General features: G+C 36.5%; 2 protein-coding genes across 8 annotated transcripts in view; one reads left to right on the top strand and one right to left on the bottom strand.

Annotated features, from left to right (window-relative positions):
• The window catches only part of COL14A1 (collagen type XIV alpha 1 chain), a 136,887-nt gene extending 134,440 nt beyond the window's left edge, over window positions 1-2,447 (top strand). For 3 of the 4 annotated variants that reach the window (XM_088149005.1, XM_088149004.1, XM_007433931.4), the window contains one exon: window positions 1,374-2,447. In XM_088149005.1, the coding sequence (XP_088005131.1) occupies window positions 1,374-1,684 (311 nt within the window). In that variant the 3' untranslated portion in view covers window positions 1,685-2,447. The remainder of the gene's footprint in view (window positions 1-1,373) is intronic. The other variant, XM_088149006.1, reaches the window with a different exon arrangement.
• A 2,240-nt stretch (window positions 2,448-4,687) lies between these two features.
• The window catches only part of MRPL13 (mitochondrial ribosomal protein L13), a 36,342-nt gene continuing 17,633 nt past the window's right edge, over window positions 4,688-23,396 (bottom strand). For 2 of the 4 annotated variants that reach the window (XM_088149014.1, XM_088149015.1), the window contains exons 5-7: window positions 23,021-23,107; window positions 19,606-19,727; window positions 4,688-4,983 (exon numbers count right to left, since the gene is read on the bottom strand). In XM_088149014.1, the coding sequence (XP_088005140.1) occupies window positions 4,959-4,983; window positions 19,606-19,727; window positions 23,021-23,107 (234 nt within the window). In that variant the 3' untranslated portion in view covers window positions 4,688-4,958. Of the gene's footprint in view, window positions 4,984-19,601; window positions 19,728-23,020; window positions 23,108-23,396 lie in introns of those variants that run through there. The other 2 variants (XM_088149016.1, XM_007440843.3) reach the window with 2 other exon arrangements.

The raw sequence follows: 23,396 nt of genomic DNA, 5'->3' as shown, positions 1-23,396 counted from the left end.
GGGTTGAGATCTGGAGACTGGCTAGGCCATTCCAGGACCTTGAAATGCTTCTTACGAAGCCACTCCTTCGTTGCCCGGGCAGTGTGTTTGGGATCATTGTCATGCTGAAAGACCCAGCCACGTTTCATCTTCAATGCCCTTGCTGATGGAAGGAGGTGTTCACTCAAAATCTCACGATACATGGCCCCATTCATTCTTTCCTTTACATGGATCAGTCGTCCTGGTCCCTTTGCAGAAAAACAGCCCCAAAGCATGATGTTTCCACCCCCATGCTTCACAGTAGGTATGGTGTTCTTTGGATGCAACTCAGCATTCTCTCCTCCAAACACAATGAGTTGAGTTTAGACCAAAACGTTCTACTTTGGTTTCATCTGACCATATGACATTCTCCCAATCCTCTTCTGGATGATCCAAATGCTCTCTAGCAAACTTCAGATGAGCCCAGACATGTACTGGCTTAAGCAGGGGGACACATCTGGCACTGCAGGATTTGAGTCCCTGGCGCCGTAGTGTGTTACTGATGGTAGCCTTTGTTACTTTGGTCCCAGCTCTCTGCAGGTCATTCACTAGGTCCCCCCCATGTGGTTCTGGGATTTTTGCTCACCGTTCTTGTGATCATTTTGACCCCACAGGGTGAGATCTTACGTGGAGCCCCAGATCAAGGGAGATTATCAGTGGTCTTGTATGTCTTCCATTTTCTAATTACTGCTCCCACAGTTGATTTCTTCACACCAAGCTGCTTGCCTATTGCAGATTCAGTCTTCCCAGCCTGGTGCAGGTCTACAATTTTGTTTCTGGTGTCCTTCAACAGCTCTTTGGTCTTGGCCATAGTGGAGTTTGGAGTGTGACTGTTTGAGGTTGTGGACAGGTGTCTTTTATACTGATAACAAGGTCAAACAGGTGCCATTACTACAGGTAACGAGTGGAGGACAGAGGAGCCTCTTAAAGAAGTAGTTACAGGTCTGTGAGAGCCACACATCTTGCTTGTTTGTAGGTGACCAAATACTTATTTTCCACCATGATTTGCAAATAAATTCTTTAAAAATCAGACAATGTGATTTTCTGGATTTTTTTTTCTCATTTTGTCTCTCATAGTTGAGGTATACCTATGATGAAAATTACAGGCCTCTCTCATCTTTTTAAGTGGGAGAACTTGCACAATTGGTGGCTGACTAAATACTTTTTTGCCCCACTGTATATAGCTCTAACGTTTAATGACAAATTCCCTGTTTGGGTTAATGTTGATCATTTAATTTTACAAGATGATTTTATTAGATGACATTTTAGATACTTAAAACTGATCCAGTTTCTAATGATGCTCTAGCTTTAATTTCCTCTTGTATTAACTGTGTGCCTCCTTTTTGTGGGTTAAGGTGAATATGGGGATCCAACTGATCAAGATATTCCAGTTGTGCCATTATCCCATAATGCCTACCAGATCTATGATTCTGAGGATCTTTATGAAGATGAGCAACAGCCCTATCTTGTTCATGGATCCTACACTCATCCTCATTCCTCCTACCCAGTACCTCACATTGCACAACCAGAGTTCACACCAGTTGATGAAGAAATGGAGGCTGCTGAATTGCGATCTCCTGGAATAAGCCGCTTTACAAGGAGAATCTCCAAAAGAAGCATCAGCTTTCCAAAACGCAATCGGGCAATTAAAAAAACCTCACAATGAACTTTTATATTCTTTGTGTACATTACCTACGCTAATGTTTAGGCCTTTGTCCAGTTGCCTAAATGTTGTCATGGAAACTGTTTGCAAGCATATATATTAAAGGAAAAATTATATTGTACATGACCATTTTGACAAGAAAGAGCTAATTACATTGCATGCCAGAAATTATTAACAGTATAATGGTTTATTGTTAGGTGGAAACTCCAAAAGATGTATTTGTAGATCTCTTAGTTATGTTATGATTATGGTTCAATGCACATTTCAAAACACTGCAATACTAGATGGTAAATTTGAATTAAATCAAGGAGAGTTCTTCTATAATCCCTTTCTTTCTGATTTTTTGTCTAAATTTTAATTATGTACTTCCCTCACAAAGTAAACCTACTAAAGCTATCTGAGGTCTCTGAAGTTTTAAAAAAATTATCCATATAAAGATATATATGAAGTGGGGGGTTTTCATCCCACAGCATACCTATAAAATGAATACCTGTTGGAAATGCACCAATAATTTATTGTGGGTATATTACTACTCTGTTTTCTGTTATACAAATAAATGTGGCAAACTTTTATAAATATTTTTTCTACTGTACTGATTTTAAGAGAGCAGAGTTTCAATATAAATATGAATCAGGGATATGTAAAAGCTTAGTCTGATCCAGTTAACCCTGCAATTTCAACTTCAACAATGCTGCTCTTTATCAGTCTAGTTAGCAAAGTCCTGCTTATGTCAAGGGACTTGGATACCCTCATCTTTCCTGCAAGTCAAAAATCTACTCTGCCAAGTACAATTGAATTGAAGATCATTGCATAAGGGCCATATTTGTTCATGGTCTGCCTATTCATTCCAGCACTATCACCACATATCAGCATCTAATTCCTCACATTTCTCTATAATTAGGTTAAAAAATGTTGCATGAGTGAGACCAGCACAATATAATTTTCCCCAATGTTAATTCCTGTTTAAAAATTGTTGGAATGGTATAGGATAACCCATTTTGATTATGCTCAATGCCATGATGTATGCAACTTCTTAGTATTCTTTGCCAGAAGATGTTGAATTCTCAGGCCTCAGCATGCTAGAGAAATTAAGTGAAAGATGGCCTTTCTTCTGGATATTTGTATTCATCATGCCACAATGTTGCTCCTTATGAGTCAGAAATTGTTTTGATATGAAGCCACTGAGTGAACACATTTTGAAAGCACTTTGATTGCAACTCATTATCTAATTCAATATAATAAACAGTTTTCCTTAAATATTTCCAAACCTACAACTTGAAGTAGCATTGAAGGATGCAAACCTCATTGGACTTTAGACAATCATTTTCATTTTGCTTGCAAGATCTCTCTTACCAGGCTCTAGCTTGATATTACACAAATGGATTGAATAACTTTTTTATCCCCTGATGCCACAGATCTTTTTTAAAACATACTGTTTAGACAAGAACTAATGCAAATCTGGAATGTTTGATTTTACCTTAGTAGCTATTTAAGCTCTTTTATCAATCATTATTCATCTCTGTTTGCTCAGTAATATGTAATATATCCTAAGACTGAAGACTAAGAATGACAGGTAATTTTATCAGCAATACAAGCAAACTTCATAAATTATTGGTATGACAATTAATTTTTAGAGAACCATTGAGTCAGTGGAGGAAGCATTTAAATCTGGATTATTCAGTGAAACACTGAATTCTGAATAACAGTGGTATATGTTCACAACACATGATACAAACAAGGGATAGCATACAGTACTTCTATACCCATTGCAACTGATTTTTACAGTGTTGCAACTGAGTAATCATTACTAATTATACTCATTACTTGCAGTCATTACTAACTATACTCACGTTATGAAATAACTGCACTATTTAAAGAGAAAAAAAATTATCCCTCTAATTCTTTCTAATGACAATTCACTGTCAATGCTAATTTAATTAGCTTTAAATGTTTTAGTGTTTATAGGCATGCCAAAAATAGTAATAGGGACATGGATTGTTTCAAGATTTCTTCCAAACTCTAGTAATGTTTAGATCCTAGAAAACTTACAGATTGTGCCAGATGTTCCTATAAATTAGAATAATTATGATGCATTTAAGTGCAGGAGGAACAGTAAAAGTATCTACATTCTCAATTCAGGCAGAAGTTTTGCCCTATCAGCTGTGCATTTCTAACCAGATGTGCATACATCTTCTAGGGGGACTACAATGGCTCTTCCCTTTGGCAACTTGAAAGGGCACTTTTGCCTCTCTGCCACTATGTACCTGGTTATTGCTTTGTGGCTTTCTGAATTTTTTTGCTTTTAATATTTTAATTGAAGGTATGCCACTTTGGGGACCCATGGTTGACAAGCAGCTTGTAAAACAAACTTGCTTATAAAATAAACAGCAATGCTAGACATTGACATCTAAGTACAGCCAGAAAAGGACATGAAATCCAAGTATTGCTCATTTTCCTTCTGACTGAAGGGGATAACAGAACATTGTTAGCATGTGCATAATTAATCAGTGCAATTCATTATCATAAGATGTATAGTTATGACCACTAACTTGGATGTTGTGAAAAAAAGATGTGATCAATTCATGGAGGAAGCATGAATTGTTTAGGACATAGGAGTTATCATGGGGTCATCTGTTTAGGACATGGGGACTGAGTGCTGCTAACACAACAGTAACTCAATAGAGTTGTCAATAGAGTTATTTTATGTTAGCACTACACATTCCTGTGGTCTAAATGGATGACTGCAGGTGGTGAAATTGAGGGTGGCAGTTATCTATTATAGCACTGAATATAAGCTCAGTCTTCCAAAAGGGAAGAGCTGCTAACATGGCGCCTGAAATTAAAGGTGAGATCACTGGTTAGCTCCAGCCTTCAGCAGGAACATGAAACCTAACAGCTTGCTCAAATATTTTATATATACTGGAGTAAGCATGACATAAAAGAAGTTCATCCAAAGGCCAGGAGGATATATGGAGATAAAATATACACATTATTTTCAGGAAAACATTGTTTATTACTTATTTATTTCAGCTGTTTATTGATCTCCCTCCCACCAAAAAGGGGGATATAAAAAAAAGAAAAAATGTACCAACTACAGTCTAAGCTTTGCATCTTATTAAAGATTTTTTAAAAATCAGTAATACATAAAAAAATAATTTAAAGCAGGTAAATTTAATGTTTATGCAAATAGCCATACTGTGAAGTTCTGGGAGGTTCCTGACTTTGCAAAGTCAGATTTTAGGTAGGCTTCTCTTCTGATTCTTTTACATTCTTCCTATTACGTTGGTCGAAAGTCTTCAGGGCTGTAAACAAAAGCATGACAATTCATTAATTGGGATATTTTGTCAAATAAATGCAAGAATCAGAAATAGGCTAATTTTATGCTACCATCACAGTATTAAACTGTATCTAATTTAATAGCTCAATTTCTATCATCATAAGGACATAAGAGGGAAAATACATTTGATAACTTGGTGACTAATCATTTGGTATTAGAAGTTGATAGCTATTAATGGAGAGATATAATTAATGTCCAACAACTACTGCTGTTCAACAAACTAAAATAAAAGGCACATATTGAATTATGTAGTCTTCCATTCAAAATCTGAACTAGGCACAAAAAAGTTGAATTGTGGACAACATGCAAAGCAAGAAACAGTTCTAATAAGTCTGCAATTCCCATGACCCCACTGAGCTTGGAGTTCTGGTTAGCAGATGGTAATTTCTGAAATTGGCAACAGCATCATATAACTGACAAAAAACAGTGAAGAAAGACTGCACAGATTAACTCATCACTGTACCACACAGATTTACCAAAGATCTGGAGCCCAGACTTTGTCACTTATCTCTAAAGAATAACCACATGGATGATATGGTTACAATAGCATTTTTATTGTAGTAGTCTGTAATGGTATGTGGGAATGACCTTGGGAGACTGGCCCCAGAGACACTGCCTAGGGAGTGGTCAGATAAGAGATAGCATGGCCTGCAGCTGGATAGTGGGTAGGGCAAGAGGCTCAGAAGAGACCCTCCCTAGTTTCTTGGGCTGTAAAGGAGACGGTGGGAGAATTGTACTTTCAGACTTGCAAGATTCTGTTAAAGTAGAATTTACAATAAAGTAGAATTAGCTCATCTGGTCATGTTTCCTGTCAGGTCTACCTGGTAAGGCTGACATAGTCCCACAAAGAGATGGACTGTGAAATACTCACCATTTACCACCTTCTACCTATATTTAATTAGTCAAGCTCTTTGTATTTCTTCCAAATATGGGCACAAATCTAGCTATAAACTGTTGGGAGCACTCCAAGGTTGCTCTCTCCCCAGTCTGGGTCTGTGCCATTCTAGTGGAATCACACACTAACCACCATAAAAGACAAAAATTGACTGAGGCACTTTTTACCACCATCTTTCCTACTTGGGCTCCCCCAGCCAAACACCTTTACCTTTAAGCCAATGGCTCTGCAAACAGAAAGCAGCATTCCAGAGTAAAAAAATGTCAGGTACAAATTAAGTCAGTATTAGTGGCACAAAGCAACAGTAAATTGTCTGAACAGTCTAGGATGCTCCTTATCACATGCATATATACACACACATACCCATCAAGTTTACACCCTTGGGATAAGCAACACAATGCTACGTGTGATGTGCAGAGGAATAAGAAACAGTAAGAAAAATAATTAGAGGTAAGAGAAAAGAAAAAGAAATACAGCTAAATCTAGTTCATGCCATTATCTAATGGTCATATTCTTTTTTGTGCCAAAAAAATCTGTGTTCTCAATGAATCTTTAATATTCTCTGGGGTGCCATTACCTAATCAAGCCAAAAGTAGAATATAAGAGCAATAACCCTTTTTTTTACCAGACTGTCCTAATACTTGATATTCAGAGGATTTCTGCTACAGATCCTGAAGGTAGGTAGCCATCAGGGCTGGCAGCCATTGCCAACATTCAAGGCCATTTGAAATGCATGCCTATAATCATATCTGGGCAGAGAGCCAGTATGGTGTAGTGGTTATGGACTAGGAGTGGGGAGACCCAGGTTCTAGTCCACCCTTAGTCATGAAAGCCAGCCAGGTGATCTTGGACTGCTCACTCTCTCTCAGCCCAAATCATTGTCAGGCTCTATGCCAAGCCAGCTGGAAAACCAAAGACACTGTCTCATCATGCATTGATAGCTTTGCTATGTGAAATGTTGTAAGTGCAGTACAAAACAAATAGACTCCCACAACCAAGAGGGACAAATGCTAGGAACAACTACCACCACATCTAGAGGTACCTAATTCTTTTGAGTTAATTATGTACTGTGGGAAAAAAATATTTTTGTTACTCCTAGGGCCACTCTACGTTTGTGTGCATTGCAGCACAGCCAATGTATCGGCTTTACATTGGGATCCACAGATGTGTAATGGAACAGTTCCTTTAGTCTTCTGCAGGAGTGCTGGACCAAAGATAAAATCTCCTTTGAGTGTAGCTTGACACTTGGTGATTCCTTGCCATTTTCTTGACAACAGGAAGGAAGGGGTTTGCCGTTGCCTTTATCTTTAGACTTTCCAATCTAGTCTACAACTCTGGAATTCCCTAGTAATCTCCTATCCCAGATCTAATGGTCTTCCAAGCCTAAATATGGCTAGCTTATCTGACCAAGTAATTTTATCACGTAAAAGTTTGCCCACTGCCTAATAGGGACGTTCAGAAGGAGAAAATGTCTAATCACACATACATACAGACCCAATGAATGTATAATTTACTCAAATGTGCTAGAAGACACCAAATTCAACATACAAAGATAACCCAGCACCTGTTTTAGATAAATGGGAGCCCTTAAGTTTGTCTTGGATTATACTGACGCAAAGACCACATGGAAAACCAAAATACTCTATACAACAAGGAAAAATAGTTGTTTGGATTTCAAATTATCTCAATAACCAAACACTTAAAATATTTAAGAATATTTTTATTCCAAGCATAATAAATTGCTACAGGCAAAATGCCATAATTTCCCCACAATAAACCTATGTTCCAAAATGTTAACAGCATTCAGAAGCATATGAAATACCCTTTTTGTGTATGCTAAACTAGAAATAACAAGAATTGCCATAGAACCAAAAAGGTTATTTACTAGCTCAGCAACCAGATACCAGCTCTGGAGCCCTGAAAATGGCACTCTTGCCCAAGGGACCAGATCCACATCAGTGCAAAATGGAACATCACCACTTAGTGAACAGCAGGTATTTAGTATTTCCTTGCCACAGATGGCTTCTCCAAAAAGTTTTAAACTCCTTCACCACTGTACCTCAGTGCCTTGCAGCTAGCTTATTAGCAGCATATACTAGTAATAAGACATTAAGATATGTCTAACAAGACAACTAGAACGTTCAAAAGGGACAGAATGAGTCTGAACTCCAGTTTACTTCAGCTGGTAAGAAACCATAAGGTACCCATCTCACCCCTTAAAACTCCTGAATAATCCTTCCACCAAAACAATCCCTGAGCCTGCCCATTTGGGGAGTCCAACTCTCAACGTTTCACACGAAGTCTGGAGCTATTAGAAGTTGTGCACCAATGTAGTAGTGTGTGTTGCCATGCAAATCTGTCACAGATATAGAACTGAAACAAATCTAACAAGTATTATACACAGAATGTATTTTTGACAGGTACGGAGAATGAGAAAGGCAAACCAAATGCAAGAACATTTGTGTCTGAAGATATAAATATTGTGTACACAATTCAAGCTTACTTAGTTCTACTGCAATTTAAAATATTGAATCCTTAGTTCTACTATAATAGGAATTGATCTTAAGGAAATAATCAGACTCTTGGTTATTACTGGCTTATATCTTTCAACAAAACTGTCCATCAAATAACATTGTGAGGTGGACGTTAATATTCGTGTGTGTGTGTCTGTCTTCGAGTCATTGTTTTGACTCCTGGAGACTGCCTGGACTAGTCCTGTACTTTTCTCAGCAAGATTTTTCAGAAGTGGTTGGCCCTGGCCTCCTTCCTAGGGCTGAGAGAGAGGGACTGGCCCAAGGTCACCCAGTTGGCTTTGTGCCTAAGGTGGGACTAGAACTCACAGCGCCCCAGTTTCTAGACTGGTGCCCTAACCACTATATCAAACTGGCTCTCAATATACATACAGGTGGACATTAATAAACATATGTGTAAATCTGTAAAAGGACAATGAAAAATAATTCAAAGACTTCACAAAATATTTAGGAATGTTATGGAGATACACAGTTCACATAGTCACAACCTACCTCCTCTTAACATCTCAGTGACAGAATATTCATTACCATTGGATGGTGGGTATGACATTTTTCTTAATGGGAAAAAGAACAATGAGAATGTGGCTGGGTTTCAAACATCCTGCTCTGTTTCTTGAAGTAGACTTTGTTCCCAATACAACTACCAACAAAAAGTGATGCCTATGAAAACGGTTCTATCCACAATGGCTGAGCAGTAACGCAAAGGCAAAATAGCTTACCTTGCATGGCAGAAGAAATGTACAGAATCCCTAATAGCAAGTATCTTAGTGAAAAATCTATGTGAGCAATAATTTGATTCCGGCTAGAACATGGTGAGTAATAATTATGGATGTCTCTTCTAATCTTCTGGTTCAATCCTCTATTTCCCATTAAATTACTTCTTTTAACTATGCTGTTTTTATGACATGGGCTGTTGCTAAGAAACACATTTCTGTTCAGAATAAACTTCCTATTTTTTGCCCTTGACAATGGAGCAGCTATGCAGAAGGTAGGATTCCTGTCTTTATGAGAGATACTTCTGTTATTTCCCATGTTGACAGAATAAATCAAACAAACTGGAGAGTGCATTTTTTGTAATCTGCAAAATGAACGTCCCAAACAGATGTCCACAGTATATGCAGGGAATTTAGATTTTGGCACCAAAATCTAATGAAATAGAACAAATCAATAGATTATGTGCTCCCTCTCCAGGATCAAACAAGTTTTAAATAGTGGTAAAACAAATAATCTAACTAGACCAATGTTTCTCAACCTTGGCCACTTTAAGCTGTATGGACTTCAACTCCCAGAATTCCCCAACCAGCATGCTGGCTGGGGAATTTTGGGAGTTGAAGTCCACACACCTTAAAGTGGCTGAGGTTGAGAAACACTGAACTAGACTGAAATACAACTCTCATTAGTATCAACGTATCCGTTAATTTTGATTATAATGGTATGATACACTCTACCAAATCTACTCCCAACTTTTAACAATTCATACTGTCATAAAATACCTCATTCCAAAAATAGAGATCAAGGCCACTGTTTGTTATTCACCAATTTAGTTACCACTGAGCAATTAATAATCGTCTATGAGAAAGCCAAGGAAATTGGAATGCAGTTATTATTAACTGATGACACATACGCTGTTCCACGACAAGATGTCACTGCATCTCTCAGGCTTCCTTAATTAAAACAAAAAACTGTTTGAATAGACTCTTTTTTTTTTTTTTATAAATGTTTTTTTATTTTTACAACAAACACAAAACATACATGAACAAACAAAAACATAAAAAGGCATAAAAAAAGTATCTTCCATTTTATACCGTGTGTCAACCAGTTACCAACTCGTTGGTGCCCCTTTCATAATCTTAAATTCTCATATCATCTATTCAAAATATACTTGTATACTTATCAATAAACAATTATTAATCATTCATAGCTAATCTATAGAATCATTTATTACAAAAAATTTTAACTTTCAATAGGATTAGTAATACATTTTCATCTATCGATTATATGTGTATATATATAATAGTTAATATCAAATTTCTATTATAAAATTTCCTAATCCATTACATTACTATATTTTCTCATCTAATCATTAATAAAAACAAATCCTGTGTCATATAAAATTACTTATCTTCTTACTCTAATATCAAATCTCAATTTAACTCATCTCTGCACATTCCATAATTTTCAATAACTTCCTCCTGCATAAGTACTTTTTAATTTTTCAAATTCTTAAAAGTTACAGTTCTAACCAGTATCAGTTACAGTATCAGTTACGGTTCTAACCAGGTTACAGTTCTAACCAGATTCTTCACTACATGTTTCAACAAAAATGTCTCTAGTTTAAAATCTATATGTTACTATATTCAACCATGTATAAATTTTAGTCTAATCTCTTAAGACGTTTACAATCAAATACAATTTTTAACTATACATCTCAGATTTATACTTTATTCCAGCGCTTGCATAATTTTGAGTTCACCCTTTTCATTCAATATCCCAAAATATCTAGCTGTTTATTCCTTTTTCTATGTTATTGGATAAGAGAAAGCAATAATAAATGTCCTTTCAAACATTCTGCTTTTTAAAGCTTCTGTCAGTTCCATCATTGTTGTATTCCCCTCGTTTTTCTTTAAACATCTGAAGTAGTTTCTTTCAATGTTGTTTTACTTCTTCTTTTTGTGCATTCTCTTAATACGATTTTCCATTATAATCTTGTATAATCTTTTTCTCACCCTCAGTGCCAAGAACAAGTCTGTCCCTCTTCATTTATCAGTTGACTAACCCTTTTAATTCTCAGTTTATAGGCCTCACAATAATTCTGTTTAATGCTTCTGATTTCTTGTACTATTTCTTCCTTTTCCATTGATCCCGTTTTATGTTTAATTAAGTCCATTTTAGCTTTAATATCTTTTTTCTTTTTTTTTTTTGCGGGAATTTCTGCAGCTCTTCTTCCAGTTTTTTATAGTCATCCTCGATAGTTTAAAGATCTTTTTCTACATTGTGTTTCTCGTATAGTCTATTGTCTTGATAAACCTTCATTGAGTTAAAGGATTCTTTATCTTTGTTCTTGCCAAAAATAAGAGAAAAAAAGAAGCAAAAGGAGAAAAAGAAAAGAAAAAAGAAAAAAAAAAGGAGAGGAGGGGAGAGACTAAGTCTCTTTAAAAAAAATCCAACTGGGAGGGGGGAATGGAGAGCAAAGCAGAGCTTCTAGCAGAAAAAAGAGCTACTGCCACTAATCAAGGCTCTTGTGACTAGCTCAAACTTTCCATCTTGATATTTTCAAAATCGCTTTCAACTCCACTTTCTTGTTTATAGTTACGGATGGCACCTGTATAAACATGCACATCCCACTATCTTTTTAGAAAGCACAAAGTCCTTGAGCATGCGTCACAATGGAAGGAAAAAAGCACTAAGTCGCGCCTCTAGATGGCAGTGCAACTTTCTTTCATTTACTTTCTCTTAACTCCACTTTCCCCATTTCAAAATCAAAAGTATAAATTTCTTATAACAATAAAGAAATCTTAGTCAAAAAAAAGGCTTAAAATAAAGAATTATTGAATATTAAAAAGAAAAAGCCAATCCAGTTAAAAATATATTTTTTTAAAAGAAAAACATCTTGTCAATTCCACTAAAAAGGGAAAGTTGAAAAGAAATTTTTTTTTTAGACTTCTTTTTTTATAAGGTTCAATCTCGCCGCTTAATCCACTTTTCTTCACTTTTAAAAATCTCTTTAAGTTTCTTAAGGTGTTCTCTAAGAATAGTTGAATAATAAAAGTCCATCTCACCCAGTTGACACCCCTCTCTTCCTTCTTCCTTTGGAGCTGTCCCGGCTTTCGCAGCCATTTTTGGCTGGCTCTCCTCCGCCGGCTTCAAGAGCTTCTCCCGGGATCAATCTGGAACTTGCGGCGTCCCTGAGATCCGCGGGACGCGCCCTTTACGATCGCCATCTCTTCGGGACGGCTTAGGTCCGTCGGGACCGTCCAGGGGAGGAGATATCAGCTGCGATCCTGGGAGCCCAGGATCGCCCGCCGTATCGCCGCGACGCCAGCTCCGCCCTCTGGCCAACTGTTTGAATAGACTCTTGAATGCACTGTTTCACCTGATGAATTTATCAAATAGAGGCAATATTTTCAAGGCAAACATACCTTATATTAGCCTTAATATTCTCATTAAACTAATGCGCAGAGAAAATCAAGTCAGTGTTTTAGAAAAACACATTAATTTTAGCTTACCAAAATTGTCTACCAATTTACTCTAATTGAAGAATGGGCAAGCAACCCTTGGGTGGGGAGTCTCCATGGGCTGCAATAGGTGGGCCTATCACACATGGCATTGTCTACATACTGAGGCAATTGAGGATTTTCTTCTTAATTTTAAAAATAACTTGTGTACGAAGCTTATTTTAAGGATTTATAGTATACCATTTATGGATTTCTGCCTTAAAATAAGAGGAACAAATAGCACCAAATTTCATCAGCAGGTTGCCTACTGTAATTATATGTGGGAATGACCTGGGGAGACAGGGGTAAGAGCCACAGTCAGGGGAATGGTCGGATCAGAGGCATCTTAGTCCACAGAAGGAATGTGGACGTGGCAAATATCTCAGAAGGGACCCTCCCTTGTTTCTTGGGTTGTAAAGGGAAGGGGGGGAAGAGATGTACTTTCAGGTTGGCAAGATTCTGTTAATGTAACCTTACAATAAAGTAGAATTAATTCATCTGGGTGTGCTTCCTGTCTGGACTATCTTGCAAGGCTGACAGCAAACTGTCTCCCAAGGTCATTCCCACATACCTACCTCTGTTCTATAATAAATGATTTAAAATTATTCTGAAACTGTTACTCAATTTAGTAAATTTGTTCATCTGATCGCAAACCCACATTTAAGCACATCGAATTTAATAACTGCTAAGCCGGAACACAACCCCCCCACCCACAAGCTAGACTAGTCCTTTAACATACTTCAACATAGTTACACTCATCTTTAAGCAAATTATCCAATGGTTGAGCTTGATCCCATTGAGAACCAGTATGGCCTCCTCTCATATATCTAACCATACTTCCTGACCAAAGTCTGCTATTTATGAAGTGATAACATTTGCAGGTGTGCTTTTTCATCAATTGCAACCACATGCTTGGCACCCCCTTGTGCTCTTCTATTTGAGATACTTTGCTTTTTGGCTTGCGCTTCCCATGAAACTTGACTGGAAATATAGCTGCAAAAATATCTTATTCTCTTATATCATCAGTACTTGTCCTGGGCCCCTCTGTAACTGAGTTGTTGGAGGTAGATAGCCATTTCACTTTGGCAGACTAGAGAAAAATCAAAGCAGCCATATGGCTGTCTAGATATGTGTAAGATATATGAATACATATGCGTGCTTTTCTATGGACAATTAGGCGAATATTAGCTAGCTGCAAGAATTATGGACTAGAGTTTGAGACTACCCAATTTCAACAAACAAATGGTTAACGAGTTTAATGGATATTAAATGCATCTTTTATTCTCTTAAGATAAAATCAGCAAAAGATGTTGTCATGTTACTGGATACATCATTTTAAATATGTATATTTTAAAAGGGTTGGCTTTCAAGTGTTAAGTGACTGGGGGCAGTAACAATTAAATGTATGATAAGCTTGTCCTGCTATTGCCCTGTCTTAGTTTAATTTTCTGTAACTTTGTTAATAAGATTTTGAGAAGAGTGATATGGATTAAAGATGGGAATTTGATTTTGAATTATGTATCAAAAATGGGAATTTGAATTACAGGCATAAAATGTGAAATTAATAATGCATGAAAAATTATGGATTTACCAGCATGGTATGCAACCAAAAATATTCTTCTTTAATGGAAAGGCAGCACAAACCCAGATTTACAGCTTATGAACTGGTTCTTTACTGCTGTCATGGAAAGACTGATCAATATTATTCTGGGTGTTCAAACTGATTTGTTTGAAAAAATGAAAAAAACTTGGATGACTGCAATGTACTCTATACAGGACTACCATGAAAACAATTCAGAGACCTGGTCCAGAATGCGACAGCATCAATAGTTATGTGCACACATTGATATAGCCATGTAACATCACTACTTCATGAGCTGCACTGGCTTCCAGCAAGTTTCTGTGTGCAATATCTCTGTCACAAAAACCTGCATATCTTAACTGACCACTCTATACTGTATCATATAGTTAAGCAACTACTTAAGATACCACTCAACTATTTTCTACAGTATTGATTATATCTCAGAGTTTAGTAGGAATACATACTTTAGTCAACAGAAATAGCAAACAGCATTATTACTACATCCAGACTTTTAGCTGAAGAGAAAGAGAAATATAATATCATACTTAGACATATATTACAGAAATAAAGAAATCATAGGATTAAGTTAAATAACTGAACAGCTTAAATATGAATTTGTTGGGTTTTTAGGCTTTTTTAAAAGCCTTCATATTAGAATCATGCTTTGCCACCTAGATACTAAGCAAAACCAGTGCTTCAAAAGAAAGCGGGGGGGGGGAGATAGAGTGGGGAAGAAATGAGCTCTATTTGGATTTAGGCAGTTTACACAAAATATTTACTTAATTTCAAACCCCTGAAATTTTGCACGTTTGAATTTTGTTCCATGGCAAAATCTCCAAACTAGTTTGATTCAAAGTACTAATCCAAAGCACACTTCTTATTGCAATTTACACAATGCGCGTTTGTTGAAGAGATCAAGAATGACAGCATTCATAATGGTACTTGACTAAAGAAGGCTTGACAATTCTGATCTATTTAGGTTCAGTTCAATAGATGAGCTACAGAACAATACTGATCAGGTTCATCTGAAATTCACATGAACATTCTTTTACAGTTCTTATTGCCATCCAAACAATAGTAGGATGATATCACATTACTTTCATTTTATGGATCTGACTCATATCTATGCTTATCATAAAAGAAACATGATTCAAAGTTTGTTAGAATGATCCCTGTTAATGCAGGCTAATGCTCCCTATATGTGCGCTTAGTAATCAGGCTTTGTAAACCAGACTAATATTATCACTCTTCAAAAAGACAAAGAAATGAGATAGAGACAATAGTTGCTTTGTCTCTCCTCCCCACGCATGAGATCTGAATAAGACTTCCTATCCATGTCTACATTATAACTACTGTCCCCATTCTAAAATCAGAAGCTTAAAGAATTCAGAACTTTTGCTTGGGAAAAGTTGGGAAGCGTATGCACCCATTTTCTCTCTGAACAAACACAATGGAACCCATATGGAGGGCATTCCTGCAGAAATAGTATTAAACAGGTACAGGTGCCCTGAGGGACTCCTTTGGTTTTCATCCTTTCTCATATAGCTGGAATCAAAGGAGGTAATAATTTTCAGTTGAAATGGTGCCTACTAATCACAGCTGAACTCAAATACTTGTCAAGCACATTTCAGTAATTATAAGCTGTACTTTTAGTACCATTTTCATGCTTTAACACCATAGGGCATTTCTCTGCGTTAAGCAGCCGGCTTCCTGTAACTTCCTAAATTATGGAGATAGCAGGCTCCAAATTCACATTATAAAGTTGCAAAAGTGTAAGATTGATGGGATTCTATGGAAACACCCATTGGGTTTTGATATTTTCCCCCCTTCCAAACTCTTCTACACTAACCATTCTTGCCATTCTTAATCTGTACTTTTTCCCCACTGTTATTATGTAATGAAAGGTGTTCATTCTATCAGGCCTGCAGGAAGAAAATCCTTCTGATCTTCATTTATAAGAACAATTCCCAATGAAATCAAGTAGACATTTTTGAACAAGAAGGCAAACTCAGTGCACTTTTATACATGCTGTGCAAAAATTAAGAGAAATCTGCTCCAAGAGATAGGCTACTTCATATTTTTTGGCATCTTAGTTTGGAATGAAAGTGTTCAGTCAAGGTTTCTTGACTGCTGAGAAGTCAAAAGGGGGAAGATTTCCAAGGCGTGAAAGAAAGAAAAAGATGAACAGGAAGAAAACCTAAAGAAAAAAGTGCAGCTCAGTCAAGATTCTGAAATACTCTAGTATTCAGATCAAATTATGTAAAGGGGTGAGAGGGGTGGATGGATGGATGGATGGATGGATGGATGGATGGATGGATGGATGGATGGATAGAAAGAAAGATGGATGGATGGATGGATGGATGGATGGATGGAAAGAAGGATGGATGGATGGATGGATGGATGGATGGAAAGAAAAATGGATGGATGGATGGATGGATGGATGGATGGATGGATGGATGGAAGGAAGGAAGGAAGGAAGGAAGGAAGGAAGGAAGGAAAGAAAGAAAGAAAGAAAGAAAGAAAGAAAGAAAGAAAGAAAGAAAGAAAGAAAGAAAGAAAGAAAGGTAGGTAGGTAGGTAGGTAGGTAGGTAGGTAGGTAGGTAGGTAGGTAGATAGATAGATAGATAGATAGATAGATAGATAGATAGATAGATAGATAGATAGATAGATAGATATCCAGATCTGCATGCTTGCTTCTTTTTCACTTAGGTGAAGTAAACATTCTTAAATAATCTGAAGCAAACCACAGTATTCTACAGATCAACAGCAACCTCTGGGAAGTGCAAAATTTTGCTCCTGTTGATATTCATCATATAATACTGTAGCTCTGATTGGTTAGAATATAATTTGCATAAGGCTTCTGTGAGATTTTGTGTTGGTGCATACATTGTGGTTTTTGACTGTAAATCAAAATAGGGATGTTTCCTTAAATATCAGTTGCAGAAATTTTCCCACTTCTTGATTTCCTGGAAATATAGTAATGAAGCAGAAAAGTATTTTTCTGTTAAATCTTCCCTTTGGAGAGGAGAATAATCTTAAATTCAGGGTCATTTCTCATGCTCAAAACACTCCCTAAGTAAGCTATATAAGATATATCAGTGTTATTATTCCTGGACGGCAGACACAAAGAGAATTTTTTCCTACTGTTACCTAGTTAGGGCAATGGCAAGCAACATCTATCTTGGCATAATCTTATTCAATATACAATTTAAATGTAATGTTAATGTGCTTCTGAGAGAAAAAAATATTTTTCTGGAAATCTTCATGATTACTTCTAGTTTAGCAGACTGGAAAATCCAAGATGCAAAAGGAATGGCCTAAAATAACTCAGCAGGATGCTGGTTTAGGTTCTGAGGATTCTTTCAAACGGAAGTCTCCTGGTGTCTCTGAAATTGTGATTTTTCTTTGCCCTAATTATAAACTGCTATTAGTTTTCATGCCATAATAAGATATAGATCCATATAACCTATCTGTGATACAATATAATTTCTCTGAATAACAAAAGAAAGGTAGTAACACACCATATTGTATTTGGAAATTTATTCCTTAAATATTCAATATAGCACAATACCTCTTGAATCATCTCCTTAATATCCCATATAATTCCTTTCCTGACTTTACTTCATTTTCCTTTGTAGGACTGACTTATTTAATTAAAATCTATAAGAATGGGGAATCATTTGGACAAAACAAGTACTGAATAATGAGGCTTGCTAGCAGAAATCGCCTTTGTGTAAAACTTTGTGTAAAGTTGTTCAGTGGAAAAGCTTTACTAAGTTTGCCATACTGCATAAGAAGCCCACAAAGACAATGACAGAACATTCATTCCACTCCGTCCCCTCACACACCATTCTCAGCAGCCTGAGCTAGAAATGTACTTCACACAAAAGCATAATAAACAATCTACGTAGCCCCTGGGAGCTATCAAAAGTAGCTTTCTGTGAGGAAATTGGAGACCCGATTCCAAAGTTGATCTATCCACACTGTTTCTAGGATACAACTTGGTTACTCTGCATTTGTGAATCAATTATTCCTGACGGTAATTGGGACTGTGAAGTCCATCGCTAAATGACATGAAGTGTGATGTCACGTGACCATGCTGACTTATGACAGCAGTCTCAATTGATCCCACGTGGCCACATGATTGCCGTTTGCGACCTCCTGCCGACTTCCCCATTGACTGCTTGTCAGAAGCCAGCAGTGAAGGTCACAAATGGTGGTCATGCGACCTTGGGGCGCTGCAGCCATCGTACTTGCAACCCAGTTGTCAAGTGCCTGAATCACGATCACGTGACTGCAGGGACACTGCGACAGCCACAACTACAAGGACCCATGGTAAGTACCCCTCGTTCAGCACCATCATAACTTCGAACGGTTGCTGAGTGAGTAGATGTTAAATGAGGACTGTATTTAAGAACTGCATAAGCCAGTGCCACACAAGACTTACTACTCAGCAACAGACTGCAGCTTCCTATTCAGAGTCCATGCCTTTGCATACATAAATGCCCTGGGATTGTAACAACAGTGATGGAGCACGATCCATTTTGGGGAGTGGGGAGGATCTTATGAAGGATGGAGCAAGGGAGCATCAAAATTGCTCTTTAAGCATTATTCCTATTGCAAGGATGTACAGTCCTAAAACTGTGGGGACTTTTGGTACCTGACTGCAATTAGGATAGAAGTAGGAGCAAGGGAGGCAGAAGTATATAGCAATTAATATAAAATCTGAAACTAAGTTTGTAGAATGAAAAACATATTTTCTTGCTGTGATTTGAGACAACTGAGTTCTATGATTTGGGTATGGATACAGCTATGGTTTAAATCAGCATTTAAAAGCTCCACGGAGTAAGGCAGAAATTTCCCAATGTCTATTTTTTATTACTGCCCAAAGCTTACCAGACCCCCGCTCCCACCGTGAGACCTTTACTTCATTTCAGATAAGAACCAAACACGCACTTTAAACGGCATTTTCCTGTTCATACACAGAAAGAAAGCAGCAAAGGGCTTTGCTTGATTTGCCCCCCCCCGTTGCATTCTTGCCGTCTCTCTCAGTATTGGAAACTCATTTACCACCTCTTATCTTCAAGATGATTAGGCTAAATTAATTTTACAAATGCCTCTCTGTTAAGAGAATGTATTGTTTCTGTCAGGAAATGTGTTTGTATTGATTTGTGAGTAAAAGGAAATCAATGCTTCAAATAATGCAAAACAGGGAAAGCACTGATGAATGATTTACTTGCCTCCCCATTAAGGGAATAGTTTCAAAAGATTTCTTAGCCACATGAAGTAAATGCATTTGTTAAAAGCTCATCCATTGCAGTTGTTATCATAAATACTCCTTTCAAGGACTTTATGACACACTTACGGAGTCCAGATCTTTGGGAAAGCATCAATTTCCTCTTGTGTATATTCATTTAATTTCTTGGGCACTTTGCGTGGCTGTGGAAGCTCCTGTACCAGATTCTTACGAATGTCTTCAGGGATAACCTAGGGAGAGGAGAAACACAATGGTAATCATCAGTCTTCACTGACTTTTTCACAGAATCATGAAGTTGGGAGGGGCCACTTGGGCAACCAAGTCCAATTTCCTACTCAGCGCAGCAATCCAAATTAAAGCGTCTCAGACAAATGGCTGTCTTGCCTCCTCTAGAACATACCCAGTTCTCCAATTAATTGGATCCACTGTCAAACCACTCTTACAGTTATTAAGTTTTTTCCAACATTCAATTCTTGTCTTCCCGTAACTTCAATCCATTATTTCTTATCTTACACTTTGGAATTATAGAGAACACAAAATATTATATCCATGCTTGGTCTTCTCTTCTGAAAGCTTAACATTCTCAGTTCCTTCAATCTTTCTTCACTGGCTTTGCTTCTAGTCCCCTCATCTCACTGCCCCTCTCTTAACTGTTTCATTCTGACTCCTTAAAGGGCAGAGTCTAGTCTGTGCAGAATAAAGTGAAATTATACTTCTGCTAAATCCATCTAAATATGGATTTACCTTCTTGCAGCCACATCACACTACTGACTTGTTCAGTTTGCAATCAGCTACTACTCTTTTCACATTACCATTACCAAGACAAGTACCTGTCTTATACCTGTGGAATTTGATTGTTTTATTGCTACCAATCATTCAATAATAAGTAGCAACCTAAAACTATGGGAAAAATGCAGGAAAAGATTTGGTCCAGATTTATCATCTATTGCTTCAGTATTACATCTTTGTGAAGGAAAATGTACAAAAAAATTAATCAGTGGAGGAATAATTATTTACATATTGCAAGACTTAATTATTAATAAAACAAAGATGAAGTCTTTGAGATCCTCTCATCAGAACAGTCAGAATCACTGATTTCAAATAAGCAGTATAATCCTAAATTTTTTAAAAAAATAAGGTGGAACCCTTAGAGATGTTACTGAATTTGAAAAAATTATTACATAAAATCCAAACAACATATTGGGAATAATCTGCAAGTGGCCAATAGAGCACAATTCAGAAAGTGAACAAGTTAAGGACTGTATGATCAAATGGATACAGAGTTTGAACAGAAGAATGGATATGCAACAAGAAAAATAGCAAATTCAAAGCTAATATTACACATAGAGAAAATTGGTACAAGATGTTCTACTGATGGTAGATTACTCTAGTACTGATTGCCAAAATAAACAATTCTTTTCTCAAAAAATATCTGGAAATGGAACAACCAGGTTAGATCATTCTTTCACATTTGGTGGCAATATTAAGGCCCAACAATTCTGAAAAATGGTTTATAACACAATGAAACAGATATTAAAGGTAGATTTTTCTTTTCATTCTGTTATCTTACTAAACATTACTAAACCTTATTGTCCTACAAAATATATAAAATATATGTTTAACAGCTGCTAGGATACTTTAGGCTTCTAAATGGAAAGCATAAATAATTCCTTCTACAAAAGAATAGCAAATTAAGTTATGGGAGTATCAACTGATGTCATTTTTATTTAAAATTTCTATTTATTTAAAAAGAAATAAAAGAAAATATTTAAAAAAGAAAATCTAATATAGAATATAACACAAAGTAGAAACTATTTTTGGATTATAAACTTACAAACAGGTAAGATCCAAACTTTGGGTTTCTCCTGACATAAAATTATAACATTTAAGTCCCTTCCCCCTTCCCGCTTTTGTTCCTGATTTTCTAAAAGTGTTACCTTTTTCAGAGCAGACAGAACTTATTGTTTTTTCCTTGATGTATCATTTACACATGGAATTATAGTTGTTACCACTATCAGTTATTGCATAATAATTTGATTCTAATATTGATTTATTTTAATATGAAGTTCAGCTTTCAGATGGTTATATTTTAATGCACAGATTTCTATCAATGTGATTTTGATTTTTTTTGGTCAATTTTACAATGCTTGTGAACCTCTTCTTTATTTATAATTTGCTTTTTCTATTTTTTCTTGCTTCTTGCTCTACATTATTTTTAGATTTATATTCCACCTTTATTTTGTACAACTCAAGGCAGTTTACACAGCATTCCCTACTCCTAGTTTCACCGATACAACAACCCTGTGAGGTGAGTTGGGCTGAGATAGAGTGACTGATCCGAAGTCATTCTTTCATGCCTGGGGACCAGAACCTTTCTAGTCCAGCATTTAGTGCTACCCCCAAACTGGCTCTCAAAATTAAAAAAAAATATGATATAGTTATGTTAAACCCATTTTCTCCTAAGGCTGTTCTGAATTATCGTTCTGTCTTCCAGAGTATTAGTTATCCCAATGAATTTTCTGTTTCCTGTAAAACTGATGATCCTTCTTTCTACTTCATCCAGTTGTTAATAAAAGTACTGAACAGTAGCAAGCTCAGGATTGAATCTTGGGGCACACTACTTGACACTTCTTTCCTTTCTTGGTGAGCACACCACATAATTCTCAGGCAATCCAGCCCACAATGAACTAGAGTGCTAACAGAATGTTGTGGGATCGCTGAATGTTTCGCTGAAATCAAGATACACCATATCAACAACATTCTCACTAGAATCGGTTGGAGATGGAGATGGATGGGATAAATTGAAGAAACTGCATTAAAATAATTTATTAAAGACACAAAAATATGAGAAAAGTATCATGATGAAAATATGAGAAAATTTGGTCTGGAAAGACTTCTTACTGACAAATACATGCTGAATTCTGCTAATTACTGTACTGTTTTCAGGATGATCTTTTTATAATCTGCTCTAGAATATTCCCAGGTATCAATGTCAGACTGACTGGCGTGGACTCTTCTTTTTACCCTTCTTTGAAGACAGGACTGCCAGCTTAAAGACTCATATCTTCTACCAGGAATTTGTCAAATATAATTTATTTTAATTATAAGACTGATCTATATGCTGCTGTTGCAATGTTTTCATATTACAAACTTTGTACCTTTATTCTTAGGTTTAATTTTTAATGTTCTAAGTATGTCGCCTTGAAGCTTACTTTAATTGAAAAGACACTTCTGTATTTTGTGGATTAAAAAATGAATGCTTTGCTGATGATCAATAAATAAAAACGATGTAAAAAATAAAAGCATATAGTTCTCCTGCAGGATTATCCCTATCAATTTGTATTAGGGGCCAAAAGGAAAACAGTACAGTAATTCCAAAGTTATTGCAACATGAGCTTCTATACAAAACTATATTTTCTAGCAGGAATCTGTTAAATGTAGTTTCTTTTAATTATAAGACTGAGAAAGCAAATTAGAATAAGCTGTTATTCATGCACAAGAACAATATTAGCAGCCGACATACATTATCAGGAAAGAGATGTAGCCTTTCCATCATAGTTCTTCTGTGAAGGTTCTTTGGGAGCATTCCATAGATAGCCAGTTTTACAATCTGGAAAATAAGTACATATTTTATATACAATACAGTTTGACTCAAAATCTCAGAAATACTGAGGCAATGTTCACAGAGTTAGGTAAGAGAATTACTAACAAATGCAATAAACACAAGCGCTACTAAAAAGGGGTGATCTCCTTGTTTTGCTTGCAAGTGCAAGCATGAAGAGTGTCTTACACAAAAGTTGCTTTATGTTGAATCAGATTAATGACCCCCTTTAGCTCAGTATTGTCTACACATCAACTTTCCCTGATATTGGTAAGCTCCAGATGAACTGAGTTCAACT

Source organism: Python bivittatus, unplaced genomic scaffold (assembly GCF_059951505.1).
Source record: "Python bivittatus isolate LINGU-HERP-01145 unplaced genomic scaffold, Pbiv_v1 ctg000590_np1212, whole genome shotgun sequence".
NCBI classification, from domain to species: Eukaryota; Metazoa; Chordata; class Lepidosauria; order Squamata; family Pythonidae; genus Python; species Python bivittatus.
Note: the sequence above shows the minus strand (reverse complement) of the source record. Positions and strands in the feature narration are given on the sequence as shown.